The sequence below is a fragment of the Copidosoma floridanum genome, unplaced genomic scaffold (genome assembly GCF_036245765.1).
Source record: "Copidosoma floridanum isolate Cflo_tuat_1 unplaced genomic scaffold, Cflo_Japanese_pri ptg000020l, whole genome shotgun sequence".
Classification (NCBI taxonomy): domain Eukaryota; kingdom Metazoa; phylum Arthropoda; class Insecta; order Hymenoptera; family Encyrtidae; genus Copidosoma; species Copidosoma floridanum.
In genome coordinates, this window is record NW_028321897.1 from 4,365,268 (window position 1) to 4,382,131 (window position 16,864).

The 16,864-nt window shown below is 40.0% G+C and overlaps 1 protein-coding gene across 3 annotated transcripts in view; it reads right to left on the reverse strand.

Moving 5' to 3' along the window:
• The window catches only part of heph (polypyrimidine tract-binding protein 1 heph), a 303,250-nt gene that overhangs the window by 53,862 nt on the left and 232,524 nt on the right, over positions 1–16,864 (reverse strand). For all 3 annotated transcript variants that reach the window (XM_089594070.1, XM_089594069.1, XM_089594068.1), the window contains exon 4: positions 9,980–10,129. In XM_089594070.1, coding sequence (XP_089450196.1) covers positions 9,980–10,129 — 150 coding nt within the window. The remainder of the gene's footprint in view (positions 1–9,979; positions 10,130–16,864) is intronic.

Genomic DNA, 16,864 nt, shown 5'->3' on the forward strand with positions numbered 1-16,864 from the left:
TTTTGTTTTCCTCAAAAGGAAATGGTGGAAAAAAACGAAGACTGGCATACACCGCAAGGATGCCAGTAGTCCTCTATACAGGATCGAGAGGGTATGAAAGAAAAACAGCTGCATGCGTATTCTGAATTAAAATGTTGTTTTGAAAAAATAATCGTAAAATCCATTTAGAGAGAGCAATGACGAGGAAGACCTGCACCGGGAGTTAAAAAAAAGAAAAAAAACATAGACTCGAAAAATGACGAGGCACGATGACATGTTTCATTTTACATTACCTCATTATTATCCTTCGATACTCCCGTGTTATCTTTTCATTACCCGAATGTATCGTGCAAAATTGACGACGAGTATGTATACATTCAGTGGCAAAGGCAAATGTTGGAAACTTACCTGAAACAAAAGAAACAAACGTGAGGTTAGATTATACAAGTAAAATTAAGTTAACGCTTGTGATCCAACCAATCGCTGCAAACGAAACATTGTGTGTCTCTTCCAACCTAAGTCTCACAACAGCTCATCCGTCTATCAGTGCAACACTCGATCGGAAACTCTAAAGTACTCGGTAAGGAAAAAACACTTGACAACGTCGCGCTGAGCACTCCTTTAAAAAATGGTACACCACTTTCTCCAGCGCTCTTCGCACAAAGTGCCTGTGTAATCTACCCGCGTCGTAACGTCGGCTTCTTCCCCGCGAGGAGACCCTCAAGTGCAAGATGCAAACTCGCACTCCTCGAAGCTTCTGCCCAGGAGGTAATTGGCACGTTCCGAGGGGCACGTTGCGAAGAAAAGGCGTATCGATGAGCTACACGTGGTAAGGAGGGTATATTGCGCGATGGAGAGCGTATAGAACAACATTTGACGAAGACTCCGTGGCTGCGGAAAATCCCACCTGTGCTTTCGTTCGACATGTTATCGCGCAAAACGAAAAGTTCTTTTGTTCTTTTACGCAAAATGAAGATATAATTGTATCGACGATGGTTTCCTTTGATTTCTCGGGGGTTGCAAGATCATCAATTAGACAAGACATCACACTCACGAATTACGTAGAAAAAAACACCGCGATGGTAAAATTGACGCGCGTGTGTCGATCTCATCACCATAAGCCCCGACGAAGAAAAACGAAGGAGAGAGCCTTCCCATTAACACTAGCCCCGTAATTAGGTCGTCGTCGCGGGCTTTATTTGTCTCGATCTGTTTTTGTGGCGTTCGGTAGTGGCGACCGCAGGCAAGCCATGAAATGAAAAGCTTTTAGCGCACGGCGACCGAACGATATTGCGTTTGCGGACCACTTTGGAAGTGCCGGTAAAATTTAGTAGGGGTAATCGAACGCAGGAGAGGGGGGAGGGCAGCGTTTGATAAACCGAGCTTGCATCGAGTGTAACCGCGATCTTTGTACAGCCAAAATAGCGCAGCAAATAGCTACCGTGTACCTCGGCGCATAGAACCGAATTATTACATGCGCCTTTTCCCCTCACTTTTACGCCCTTAAATACCTCTCGGGCGAGGCGAGTATGACGGGCACTCGGTTTTAATTAATTAACCGATTGATTTATCAACTAATTAATTTACCCAGTGCTCAAACTGACGGGGACTGCTCCGTTGCGCGTGACTAAGCGACGAGTACTGGGGGGGGGGGTGATTGTGCGGACAAAGTGTTGCGGCGCTTCTACATTTTTTTTGTTTCCGACGTTTGTTAATTTTTGATGACTTTAATTTGCACTTTGGGAGTTTTTTATGGATGCGTAACTGGTTTTTATACTACGTTCGTTTGTTTTTGTAGCTTTTATCGTAAAAAGAGTTTCAACTACGTGCATGAAAAATGAAAGTAGTAACATCGAAACAAGAGGGAGTGTCATCGTCGGAAACTGAGGGTGTGCTCGGGGCGGGCGATGCCTTTTCTCAGCATTACCACTACCATTTCCACCAAAAGACCCAGCCAGACATAATACCGCTCCCTTCTCGCGATAGCCGGGAGGAAGGGCGGGCGATATTAATATTTTAAATTCAATTTAAATTCAATTAAAGTTGGACTGCCGAGCTGACGGGCTGGAGCGGCGAAGTGACGGCGAAAAGCTCGGGGATGTATGCATTTATGCGGAGATGTGACAACGTTTTCCGGGGAGGGAAAGTTTTTGCGGCCTTTATTTTCGGCAAATGGAACTTGCTTTTGTCAAGTGATATGGGCACTGCTAATGTGGATGATGAAAAGTTTGAGAGCACTATTATCACCGTGGCGCTCGAGTTATGATTTTACAATAATCATTTGAAAAATAGATGAACTTAAATAAGTACTTAACTTAAATAAGTTCACTAAAATTTTATTTCCACACATTTTTTGGTGAACAAAAGTTAATCACAAATTTGTGTACTAGAAAAATATTTTCCTTTCCTATTACCATTAAACAAAATTACTGAGCATAATACTTACAATTGAATTCAAAAATAAAAAAATTTATATGTATAATAATCATATTGCAACAGTTTTAAAAAAGTTACGCCCAACGTGTATTGATAACATAAAAATGTTACTTAAAGCGAATATAAAATACTTTTGTAACAAATAAAATCGGATAGCTTTAAACTCGAGCAGCTTATGACGTTACGTCAGACCGAACGCTGGTTTGTACTACTGAAAATTACATAGGGACTGAAAAGAACAGCAAAAGCGATAAAAGTAAATATCAAACAATCGCAAGAACCTCAATTCACACCTCTGCAGCATATAAAACACACAAACAGGGTGACAAAGTCCAGCACCCGTAAAAAACGAATCGCGTGTTGGCAACGCGTCACGCAGTCTGGTACGAACCACGTCCGAGCACGACGGTATAACGATTCTCCCTCAATTAACGCAATCTCGAGTCACTCAACACCCACCCAAACACTCACACCTCCATCGTCACGCTTTTACCTTCCACGGTCTTTTAGCAGCTGGGCCATAATAGAGGGAAAAAGCTTCCAGTAAAAAAAAAAAAAAAACTACCCTCTCTTTATGGCGTGACAGCGAGGTACAATCCTGCTTGGCTATACAAAACGTACGGAGATTTTTAAGAGCACCCGTATCTGTTTTTTCTTCCAATTAGTCGAACGAGGGGGCGCTGCTTCATGATAACAGCAGTCATTAAAAATTAAACGCACGCGGACGCCGGATTAGCGTCTCGCCGCAGCGCGCGCGTGAAATAGAGGCAGCCGCTAAACAGACGTCCTGACCGGGCGGCCCGTCTGTTCGTAGGAAATACGAGAGTTCCCGAGGCAGGGGGGGGGAGATGTACCGTAGGTAACGAAACGAGGATGACAGGGCCGTCGACAGGGACAACGGGCGTGCCTAGGCGGCAACAGTGGTCGCGGTCATGCCTCGCGGGCGTCTCTCGTGTATTTGCTTTGATTTGCCAAGTTTTCGGCTAAGTTAGTTACGCCGACTACGACTACCACTACTGTGGTGTGCGAGGGAAGGTGGTGCCTCTGGGCTGTATCCCGTCTCGAATTATGAATGTGGGAAGGGCGAAGGAAGGGGGTCGAGCTCGTCCTGAGTTGTGTGGGCGCATTGTTGCTGTCGAGGTGGATCGCGGGGAAACTTTACACTGCCGAGCGACGGAATCGGAGGAGGCGCGGCTGAAAGGGTCCGGCGTTTAAGTGGCAACAGAGAAGTTTCGCTGTTGTTGTTATTGTTGTCGTCCTTTTAAGGGGTAGAAAATTTGGAAAGTTCGACGCAGGACGTCAATGGTGTTGTTTGGGAAAGTCCTTTGAAGAATGGCGTGTTTGACGATACTAATATTTGTGAACCCAACGTGCAAGGTACCTATTTTAGACTACCTATAAGGTACAAGTATCAGTTGTAAATGCAATTTTTGTGATACTATTTTTTTGTTTATATTCATTCAAGTGATCATTCAACTTGAATGCTGAAAACTTTGCTTTTTTGGGCCCACTATAACTTAAAATAATTTTTTTTTTTAAAGTAAAAATACTTTTTTCATGAAAAATTGGTACTTTGGTAACTGTTAAATTTTATCATCAACTCATCGACGTGGTAAAAGTATCACCATACACCACGTACTATCACCATTAGTTTAATGTTTTACAATGCATATCCTTAAATTATGAAACTTTAATGCTGATTACTTAACTGGAATGATATCAATTAGTTGCTCAATTTTGTATCATAACATGAATTACTGCAAATAGTTATGTATTAATGAAATCTTTAAACAAAATACAACAAGTTATAATATATAATTGAGTTTTTCTTGTGAATTCTTAAAAAAAAGTAAGGATGTATGACCCTATTATCGTAGTTCCATGACCATCTTTCCTAGGACCTATGTTGAATTGTAAAATCAAAGGTTATGTTAGAGCGGTGTATTTTTATTATATTTTTTAAACGTGTGTTGATTTAACAACGGTACTTCTTAAATAAATGTATGTCCATCTCACTTATTAGTATTCATAAAATAATTAGTTAAAGTCTTGGTAATAGGACCATCTACATACACCTTAACCTAACTTATTATTTTGGATCCACAATCCCATACTAACCTAAGATGATACATACATGTTTTGGGATACTTTTACCACGTCGATGAGTTGATGATAAAATTAAATCTGATATTCTGTCATAAAATCAATAAAAGCTAAAAAATCTCCCGAATACTCAAAAACTCCACAATGGTTATACATGCACGAGGTTTTGAGTATAGAGCGCGAGGATCGAGGGCAGCCGTAGGTTGAGGACCACTGTTCCGGATGATTAAACGCGCCTGACAAAAGTAATTAACGGCCGTTGAAGCAATGTGGAAACAAACTCTGGCCGAACAATCGTTAATCGGTAATCGAATGACTGGTCGCGCGAGCCACGGTCATTCGTTGTGATTGTAGTTTCGATTTAATTGCACGCAATGCCTCTCGGCCTCCTGGCTCTCGTCCGACTCAATTACCCGCGCTGATGTGGTTATTTAAAACGGTCGAGGTTTTCGGGTTGCCGGGAAATTGCGATTAATTCGATGTTTGTACAGTTCACGGCTTGAACGGCGTTTCGGGCAATAATTTTCTTTTTTTTCGCCTCCATTGTGCTCGTTTGCATTGAAATTCGGAGATGTTAAGCATCGACGAGGCGAATTCAATGGAAATGGTTGCAATTTGATTTTCCGTCAGTTTGCAATTTCATTTGATCGCGATACATCTCGATTTGCGCGAATAATGGCCCGACGATGGCGCCGGGCAGATTGTATCAATCACCAAAGGTATTGGGTACCGTTTGTTTGAATCAAACAATAGCTTGCCTGAATTTACTTGAGCTTCAAAAATAATTACTTGCCTGAATGTCGCTCCGTTTTGTTGTAAATAAGTCTTAACCAACGAACGAATGGCTAACGCCTTGGGTTGCCCTACCCATCAACGCGAAACAAAATCCTAATGAACCTTTATTATTTTCCAAGTCCCAAAAATTTCTTGTAATTCAACATTTTCTCGTATTTACTTTTTTAATACTCAATCTTTTTTTATCAAGTTGTCCTTCATTAATTTTTTCTCTCTCCTTTTTCCCTTTTTAGACTTCTTTACTTTTAACATCTGCTTTTTCTCATCGGTTATTTATTTATTTTTTTTATTTTCTACTCATCTTCCTAATCTAACTCGACTTTATTTTGCTAATGCTCTAGTTTTTGGGTGTATCATCATTGCTGTTAGTGTTTGCACATAATTCTCGTGGTATCCTTGTATCAAACCTAATCTTAAAACCACATGTTTCTATTTTGTGTATTTATCAGTCTTCAAATTTTTTTCTTCTTTAACAGTAATTTTTTGTAAACACTAAATATATATATATTTTTTTTTAACGTACACGTGTGATGTACACTCGCTCGAAAATTTATATTGTCAACGCCAACTAAACACGGCAGTGTTTGGGTTATCTCGCGCACGATGTCATCAATTTATAATGGGAAAAGACCTGGTCCACGTTCCCGCATCAAGTGCACACAAACGAGAGGATTAACGAAATAGCATTCGGTGGCTATTAACGTCGACAGGAACTGAAGCATGTTAGGTGTCTGATACTTATTGCACCAAATGCGAGATCGTTATGTCGACACTTGCTTGACGTCCAAGTGTTACTCTTGACGCGGTGCTTTTTTATTTGTCAATGAAAATGTTAGAAATAGTAAAGCTCACAAATTCATTTGCTAGGTTTCAAGAGCCTTTAAAAAAATTGTTCTTGTTTTTGTCTCATTATAAATAATTAAAATCTAATTATTCCACTTTCATAATTTTCATGTAATAATGACACTTTTTACCTATATGATTACGTACACACATTTTTTTCCAACACTCGGCCCCGACAGCTTGTTCAAAAAACTGTAAAATATTGTTCCCGCTCAATAAAGATCAATAGCCCGACGAAAACATAACAAAGTGAGCTTTACTCCTTTATTTCCGTATCGCCCACTCCCCAATGGTGTTTGAGCCATTCACCTCCGTTCGCAAGCGCGTGGACACAGCAAATTGCTAATTTTCCGAAAATCCCTAGTTACACTTGATCCCTGGCCAACTTTACCCGAGTAATCCAGGCTCGCGTCACCGACACGGCAAGCGAATCGTCCGTAATATCATACCGATGGTCGACCTTTGTATTATACGCGCACATTACGATTTACGCAAGCTCAATTTCAAAGTGCAGCCGAGCGCGCGTCAAGGGATTAACGATAGGCTTAAAATTGTTACCCATAGGGGCAATATGTAGGCTTAATTTTGCATGGTGAAATTTTCAAAGTGGCGTTTGTTGATTCTTAACTCTGTTTCATTTCAGAATCATCAGGGAAATCTCAATTCATCAAGTCTTTTAAAAAAATACTATTTTACGTCAATTGAAAAGCCAACTAATTGCTCGAAATCGACACGGGCTTACAACAACCAAATCAACGTTTCGAGCACAAATTTGTTTGAGCTGATTTTCCAACGACGCACGTGGAGAGCCTTTTATGAGCGTTTTATTTATCTGGAAAAACATTTGATCGGCTCTTTGATTTTAATGGATCGTTCGAATCGTGCGTCAAATAGATGCAAATGCAAACATATATGGTTCATTGTAAATCGATTTCCACTTGGCTTGCATTACAAATATCATGTAAACATCCTCTTTTGGCTGAAATCTGCCAGCCACTGTATGGTTTTGCTCGGTTTTGCAATTTCGCATGTTTATCGATTCTGATATTATAAAAAAAAAAAAAAAAAACATTTTAAAAATCAATGTTTGACAGGAGAATATTTGAGTCAAACTCGATTTAATAATCCATACGCATTAATTAACCCGGAAATTAATAAAATGGTAAGTTTGCTGTGCGAGCGATATTTTGTTTCCTGATGGTTTCCAGTTAGCACGTGTAACGACTAATTTTTCAGAGTACCACGGCAAGCCCTTTGGCCTACAGTTCTGTAACGTGTGGGCAACGAGAGTATCGTGTCACGAACAAGTTGGAAGTCAAAAGAATTTTTTAATAAAATGAGTTACGTAAAGCTTGCATTAAAATTTTGGTTAATTCGATCAACTAATGATCAGGTGAAATTCACGTGGTTAATGATGCTGAATAATTATTGAATACAACTGGAGAGTTATTATGAATCATAATTACGAAAAATGCTTATTAATTTTGTTGTAAAAAAGTTCCACTCATTAAAATATAAAAGCTGGAGTTAATAAAAAACGTCCACGCAAATAAAGACGAAAGCTTTTTCCAATTACCAGAGTTCGCGTGGAAAATGAACGATTACAAAAAAAAGGGGAGGACCTTTTCGCTCGTAAAATTCCGTCAAAGAATAATTTCAAGCCCAAAGTCCGGCGATTCGTCCCTCGAGTGGTGGTGGACTGTAACTTTTATTTGCACGCCCAACCGAGGGCGCTTTTACTTTACAAACGAGACTAAATATGCAAACAAATCGAGTTTTGCGTAAACACCCACACACACGTACACGTACAAAAAAGCCCAATAGTCGGATTCGGAATGAAAGTTTCGTGCAATCGGAAAGAGCATTACGCGATGGAGTTTCTCTGGTCGAGTGAAAGCTACTTTGGGCTCCGGGCTTGCACTCATTGGGTAAAAAAAGGGCAAAAAGGACTTGTATTTTAATTTTAAGGTCCACAGGGGTATTGGCGAACAAGGTGATATTTCAAGTGGAAAGGATTAATTTGGCGCGAGAATTACTAATAGACGTTCGATGGGAAAAAGTACCTGCTTTCCGAAATTTATCATGTATTTATTACACGATATATCAACTGAATATTTTCGTGTTGGGAGATGAAGGTACTTGACTGTAATAATTGCTTCATTTTTTTGACATCATTTTTTTGACATAATTAAAGGGAAAAAAGGAGCAGCATAAATTCTGTGATACAAAGGTTTTAAAACTCATAATGAACCCTCATAAAATTCATTTTTGTGTGTACTGTTCTCTTTATTGGCGTTTCTTTTATCCTAGTCCTACTGCGCAATTGATAAAACAGTACATAATATAAATTAAAAAAATTCTTTTACATGGTACGCGATTTTTTGTTGAAAAGGATTTAATAATTAGGAAAAAGACTTGTTTTTTCTCTGATATTTTTTATGTAATGAATAGATGAATCATTAAGAATTAAGTTTCAGAAATATAATATAAAAAATTAGATGGATGAACCGAAATCAGTGGTAGAGAATATAAGAATAAAGTTTTATGAAATTTGTTAGGTATGTTTCTGATAAAATCATATATTGTTTAGTTGTATGACCGTTTATTACAACTAAAGTTCGACAGCTTACTATAAAATAGCAAGAATTGTCTGGAAAAGCGATTGTTTTTCACAATAGAGCCTATAAATAGTTCGGTTGATGATTAATTATTAAAAGTCCCACAGTTGGATTACTGAAAAAAAATTGGGTAAATGTTCTCTCTCCTTTGACACGAATATCAATTAGAGCATTGTTATTAGGGTATATTAATTTTACATTTGAAACGGCATCGACGAGTCTACGTAATAGACCCAAGTTATTGTTAACGTAAAAAAAAAAAAAGATATTTTTCGTTAATCTACCAGAGATACTTAATGGATTAATTTGCGTGTGCTTCTTAATTAAAAAAGTCATTTGTAGCACTCGATAACACTCGACGAAAGTGTTATCCAACTCTAAAATGACTCTTGTAATGAAAAATGGAATGAATAATAATGAAATGATGTATATTACAGCTTTTGTAGTAAGTAAGAGCTTTACAATTATTTTCAAAATCTCATTGTTTTAATGATCGTTTGCGGATTACTTTCAAGTATACTTATTACATGAAAATTAGTTATGTAGGGCACGTAAAATATGAAAGGGATCAATCGTAAAATCAGAAAATATTTCGAAACACTTCAACTGACAATTATTCTTGGTGAAGTAGCTTATTTCGCATAATTTAACGATTCAAATAACCCCTCATTATTTTACGAAAATCTACTTGAAAAAAAAAAAAAAAAAAAAAAATCATCAATATCAATAATCAGATTGACCAAGCCAAAATACCATCTCGGCTACTCTCGTCGTGTTTCGAGGGTCAAAAAACCGAGCGTCTCACCCTTACGTAACCCGGATCACGTGTAGGGGTAGAGGCTCCCTCAGATGTGCACGCACAAGTCGAACCGGGGAGGTAACGAACAATCACGCGGTAAGGGAGAGAGAGAGAGTCCTTTGTTGCGCGGATAATGGATAAACGCTCCTCGATCCTCGAGTCGATTGTTTCTGACGCCGCACGCGGTCCAGCAGAGACGTATTCCATTACAGCAACGCTTCACCCTTTCAACTCTCTCTCTCTCCTTCTTCCACCCAGCTAGTTACTCCATTGTCCAACTTTTTTCCTCGAACCGTACGTACGAATTTGATCGGTACCATATACACAAAACACACTGTTTCCGCTTACAATTGGATGGTAACACAAGACATTATACATAATTTTAAAATTGATGTCGAAAGCTTACCTGATTCTTGCCCTTGAGGACGAGCACATTGGTGACGCGGCCAAAGGGCACGCCCAAGTGGACGACTTCGTTCTCGGACACGTCATTCGGGATGTTTCTGATGTGGATAACTCGTGAGGGTTTGCCGTTTTGGGACTTGTCGAGCTTCGCCTGCAACAAAAACCACAAAAAGGCCAATGATGAAAAACTCCACAGTATCAACAATAGAAAAAAACGCGCACGTGATAAAACCCAATCAGGCGATGGGCACAAAAAAAGCACAAAGCTCGTTCCGGCCTATTAGACAACAGCGCGCGCGAGCGAAAGAGAGGCCGAGTCTGCTAAGGAAAAAAAGTGCTCATCCGGTAAAGAGCGAGACTTCCTCGGAGGGGGGTGGGGCGGGGCACAATGGCTCATGTACATGCTCGCAAAAAGGAGAGACGAAAGAAGACCGAAAACTCTACAAAAATTGGGTGCTCAAACGACTCGCGCGCTCTTGCGTACATGCGGGACAACGAGGGAAAAAAAGAGGGGGCGCATTTAAATCGAAGCCCCGTAGTCGCGTGCACAGCCCGGGGCTAAGTTTTCAATCACGGCTCTATCCACCCGAGCCTCCTTCTTCGCTCCTCCGTTCGCGTGGGTCTCTCCCCCTCTCTATGTTTGCTTTCTGCTTTTGCGATCCCCTGAAAACCAGCTACCCTCCTCCTTCGTCCACCTTTTGCTCCACCCATACAGCACGCGTACGTGGGAGGCCTACGGCTTATCCCTGTTGCGACGGTGGATGGGACTCGCTCGAAAAAAAAAGCCTTGTTGAGGTTTAGTAGGTTTAACTGATCGGAAAACGCAATTCCTGCCGGGAGATAAGACCCCGGGAGTAAAAAATATGGGGGTTACTCGCTTTTTTCCCCGTCAGAGGAGATGGGAGGGTTAAGATGTCTTTTTCAGTTGTTTTTGTTTTTACTCGAGAGTGGAAAATTTATTTTTAAAAAGCTTTTCCATGGATGCGCAAATGTTGATCTATATGAAAAGGGTTTTTGTCAAATTAAACGTATTAATTGGGACCGATGGAGATTTTCTATTTTCAGAGATCAACATGTAGAAACTTGGGGAGTGATTCACAATCTCTGCCTTACCCCATCTCGTTTGACGGTGAAAACTCGTTTTACATTTGCATTGAGGCTGTTGGATTATTAATCAATTTATAGAGAAAAAGTTTATGCCATATCACACTTGTTATATGGAATGGTGATGATTTCTAAGTATGTCTATGACATAGCCCCCAATCGGATTGTTCCTTCGCATCAAATAACGCCAATGAAAGTAGACGAATGATTTCAACAAATTCGATTGAAGCACAATTGTCACGCGATCCTATTCGTCGGATTTAAACCCATTACAGTTGCTATACTTGCAATCAAATAAAAATTCGAGCCAACACCTGTTAAAATTATTTACAATTTAATATTACTTAAATTTTGTTAAAATGACACATTGTAGTCGTTTAAAGCACCAACATATTACTTTTGCAATGAAAAACAATACCCAAACGCAGTTTTACCGACAAAAGAGTATTGACTCGATTTTCAAAAAAATACATTATTTTCTCTTACATAGCTGCACCGCAGCTCCGCTATTTTGCAAAAGTATCTTAATTAGATGAGCATTAATTCGAATAATCTACTGGAAAGACACTCCATTCGATTCACTCGAGAGCCAAAAACGAAACAACGTCCAAAAAAGAAATATCAACCACGCGTTTACGCCGTGAAATTTTGATGAAAACTCCCCGGTGTAAGATTAAATTTTATAGAGAGGAGGAGGCAGAGTACGGGGAAGGGGAGGATTTGAAAAATTCGTGAAACACTTTGGATGCCACGCAAAGGGATTTTTGAAATTTTCAGCGCGTCCGTGCACGGAGGAAAAGCAGGGGAAATATTTCTCCTGTCCGCCTGAACAGGAATGCCGCGCTTGTACTGCGAATTCAAGCGAAAGCTTTTCTCGGACCAGATACCAAAATATGTGTGTGTGTTGAAAAAACAAATACAACTATTGGTCTGAATCGAATTGTTTTACACATGTATATTGTCCAGAACTACCTACACAAGCATCGTTCGCAAAACCGAATCAAATTACGCACCAAAACGAGCGAAACGAGCTTGCGGAGATTTTTCCATTTTCCTCGTGCAATTAGAACGACTATAGTAGCCTCGTAAAGACGCTCGCTCAAAGCTCGGAGATTCGGAAGATTAAAAATCTCTCAGCCAGCAGGAGGAGGAAGGAAAAAAAAGATTAAAATAAAATGAGCGAAAAAAAAAGAGGATGGATTGCGCACACTCGAAGGAGCACCGGAGGAAAGAAAGAATCAGCGCCCCGGTGAGCTTTCCGAGTGGAGCTTTGCTGTATATAAAGCAAGAGGGACCGAGTGAGCTAGAAAAACAAGAGAGACTAAGGTAGGGGGGTAGGAAAGCTCGTTGTTCGATTGGCCGCCATTGTCTCACGGCGATTGGAAAGCTACGTGTGTACGTAGGGATAGAGGAAAGAGGTAAAGTGTGCCTTGATAAATCGCTCGTTGCGCGTAAAGTGGCGTTACCAGAGGTGCAGCAGCGAGAGATGGGCAAAGAAGAGAGAGGTGGTGGTGGTGTGCAGGGTGAAATATAATCTTGCAGGGAAAAGTGGGCTCGCTTTCGTATGCACTTGGGAGAGTCTCTCTGGTTGTTTAGTTCACTGGATCTTTGATGTGGATGAATAAGACGAATCGGAGCTCTTGTGAATCGTGTTTTTTATTCATTCGCGAGGTGGAGCTTTTCGTTCAGTTTATGACTTTTCTACGTATGTTGTAGTGTTTTACAGATGAATAAGAGAAATTTGCACAGGTTCGAGCAAGGAGCTATACACTCTTATGAGAAAGAATCAAATTATTTCATAATGTATTGGTTACCTTATGAAAAAGTATAGAAAAATTTTTTTTATTTTATTATTACGTCATGTTTCAAGCTTACGCAATATCATTACGATATTGATTTCAAAATCATTTAAAACCAAAAAACAGTATGCAAAATATTCAAGTCATTTTACATACTCACTTATAAGTTATATTATACGTGGAGAGGACAAATGCTGGTATTTTTTTCATTATAGTTTTCACCAAAGAAGAAAAATTTTATTGAACCCTTAAAAATTAATGCATAACTTTTTAACTTTATCAAGTACCTTGTTAAGTACAATTTCCGATCAAACTTATTAAAATAACGCTCTTTAGAAATAAAGTTGAAAAACTTCCATTCCAGAATTTTGCAAAGGTTTGAATTCAAATAAGCGACTCGATTGATTCCAATTGATTCCAAAAACGATTTCAAACAATACTACAGTATACATTTCATAAAAATGCCGTACGAAAAAAAAAATCCAATAAAAGGATCCACAAACATCCGATCGGACGGTGTACACATCAGCTCCCGCGTCAATAAGTTAAAAAAAAACGTGTCCATTATACAGACGCGCTTAATGATTTATGTTTCCGAGACGACGTCGCGTATAGAATTTTGGGCGAATAAATTGTAAGCCGCTACCGCTCGCTGCGGCTTACACTTTTTTTTCCCCTATCGATCCATCACGCGCACTGGACTCATCAATCAAGTGACAGTCCAGCGACGGAGCGGCCAAGGTGTCGCTAAAGCGAGTCATGTTTCCCCGGCGTAGTGGTCATTGTTGTCGCGGGGGAGAGGACGCTTCTTCCCGGCCGTTTGAGGGTGGCGCGCAATAACAACGTCGTCGTCGACAGCTTGGCTAAAGGTCGAAAAGACGTGTATTCCACCTGCGAGACTTTTTTAATCCAGGGGGGGGGGGGGAATCAAAAGGGAGATTTATGGGCGGGTGTGCTTTTGCAGGAGAATCGAAGAAGCCGCTCGCGATTTGGGACTGGCGAATGGAAAAATATGAATGAGATGCTTTCATCCATAGAAAAAGTTGGGAGATGGAGGTGACGAGTGTAGTCTTTGATTTTGCGTTTTTGGATGTCGACAAAAAAAGATGAGCTTGCGAGGAAAGCTATGAGCTTCGAGTGTAAAAGCTGTGCTTTTAATCTGCGAGTCACCTATACCTTTCGTGCTATTTTTTAGATATCTTTCGTGATATCCGGAAATTAGTTAAATTTTAACGACAATCCTTTAATAATATATGGAAAAAATGCTTAAGTAGAGAGAAAAAGAAAAGAAGGAGCGTGGGTAGTCGATCCAGCGCCAGGGTTGACAAAGTACCCGCGCGAGACCGCACGGAACAAGTGCCTCGTATCACACACGCGACGAGGGAATGCCCGCACACGCATCTTATCCCTCGTCGTTCCGCGGCTCGTCTGCATTTTTACGAGCTTAGCATACGCAGCTTGAATTATTAGAAGGGAACGATCTTTTTTTTTTTTCTCTTTCTGGACGCTCTCTTTTTTAGGAGTGAGGATGGAATATTTTCTCCGGGGTGGCTTCGTTAAGGACATTTTTATGAGCTGAGCTTGCGGAGGAGGGGGGTGTTGCCCGAGGTGTATTAGGTCGAGGGACGACGAGATTTTTTTTTTTTCGAGAGGAGATACCTCGGCACTGGTAATTAGAAATTTAAGTGCGCATAGCCGTGCATGTTTTATACCAGAGCAAGGGAGGAGGACGTGATGTGTTTTTTTTCGCGAAAACTTTTTAAGGCTAATTTATGCCTTTGTGCATTTATGTTTGCAATATGTTGGGGTGGAAAATAAAAAATAAAGTTATGCGCTACTCAAAATGGAACGTAGGATGGTACATCCATTTTGTATTTGCATACTTTTTTTTGCAATGCAATTGCACGAGAGCTATTTTGAATAAAATGTTCATGAAACTGAACATTTTCAAAACCTCAGTTTTTGGTATTAAGTACCGAAAATTAATAGTCCGAGGCCTAATATCCTCCTCTTTTAGCCTTTCGTTATTTTTGTTTACAAGTAAATACCGATTTTAGTAAAAACAGTATGAAATTTTGCGTAGATCACAAACAACCCCGAAAATCATCAAGTGGAAAAGAAAAACCCCACCCCCGCTGATGCGTACGTTTTTGCCACCGGGAAATGATTTTAATCTCGGCGAGGAGGAAGAGAGAGCGCACTGTGTCAACACTGGGAATCGGATTAGCGAACGAGTTGGCGTGCCGTATCGCGCTGGCATCGGCCAGAGTCGCGCTCATTTTTCCTCTACTTCTCCTCGCCGTGCTTATCTCCAAGTTTTTCTCCAGCTCTTATTTTTTTCCTTTCAAAATTACATACACTCTGGAGGACCGCCTCTTACAATTAATTATCCTTTCGCTTGTTTTGCAACATTTTTGTCGTACCCACCCGAAAGGATTAACCATTCCGACCGAGGTAAATTACAAGTCTTCTGGTATACATGGAAAACAGCTGCATTTGAAGAACCATCACTTCACAATTGAACTCCCTGGCCACCCATGCATCGAGCAATACTCGTATATACGTCAGCGCATCGATTCTCCGGAGCGGGGAGAGCGTCATTGGAAATCAATCAACCTATTTCTGACCTACGCCTGCCTACAAGCGAGTGATTTGAAGGAGAGAGAGAGGAGGAGCATCTACCAGCAGGCCAAACCAAAAGTTCTCATTTCCGGCACTAGTCGGTCCCATTTTTTCCAGCGTCCCTCCAATGGTACTTTTTCCGATCGCACGAGCCATATATATACTTGCAAGCTCGATGGGCATGCGTTGGAAAAAGTGAAAGATGGGACCTATATAAACTGCAGTGCACGTATACATGAGTATGTGGTACGTCAGTATCTTCGAGTAGTTGCTTTGTAAGGGTGGGAGTTGTCTTTGCTGCACACGATCGAGCATTCCGGAGGGGGTTTTCAAGGATGTTTGCACGATTGGAACGAGGAAACTGCGCGATATGGTCCTAGTTGGTTATTGGGTAGTCGATTCATTATTGTTCGAGATGATGAATTTCTGTAGGTAAGAAAATCCATCAGTAGTACGTCGAGGACGGGCTCATCGATCTTCATTGGCAACGGAAACTCGTCAGAGGCCTTTTTTCTTTTTTATTTTTGCGATTTTTCATCAACTTTTATCGTTTTATTGCGAGCTACGTCACGCGTTTTTTCACGAAAGGAGTTTTAACTTTACGAAGTGAAAATAATAGTGGCAAAAAATTAAATAAAGTGTCAGGGTAAGTGGAGTTGTCGGACTTTGCGGTTCTTCGAGCCATTGATCGAGAGCTCGCGTGGAAGGTTAACTTTGAGAGGGCGAGGAAAAAAATGTGACGCAAGAGTTTCGACGACGGGAAAAAGCTCTTTTTTCGGACTTTATGAAAAGAGCGTGTCAAAGGAGCTTTTAATACTGACTTTTTTTTTTTAATCGGGCGTGGGCAACTGATCCGACATTTTTGTAACTAACTGAATCTTAGATGACTAAATGGCGCAAAGTTTCAGGGGTATCTTAAAAAAAATTAGATTGAGGAACAAACGTCTAAACAAAACTTTTCAAGGGTCAAAGATTGGGTTGTAAAGTAAAGCAAAACTATAATTGGATTGGTATTTTAGCATCAAGGTTTTACAGTCGATTAGGACTGGAGAGCTTGGTAATTTTCCAATTGTTATTTTAAAAAAACAAAAACAATAAAATAAACATGGAATAAAAACTTCACTTTTTAAATCAGAGTAAAGTAGTTTGAATGGAAAAATCTTTAAACTCACAATAAATTTTTCAATTAATCAACGAAGCATAGTTGTAAAAAGCAAGCTTATATAAATCTCAGAAAGTCGATGGGACTTTTTAAATATTTTTCTCGTATTTTACAATTCAAAAACTTTGATCTCCACCATACATTTTGAATTTACGTAGTTAAAAAAGAAGAAAAAAAAATTGCACTTGAAACCAGAAAC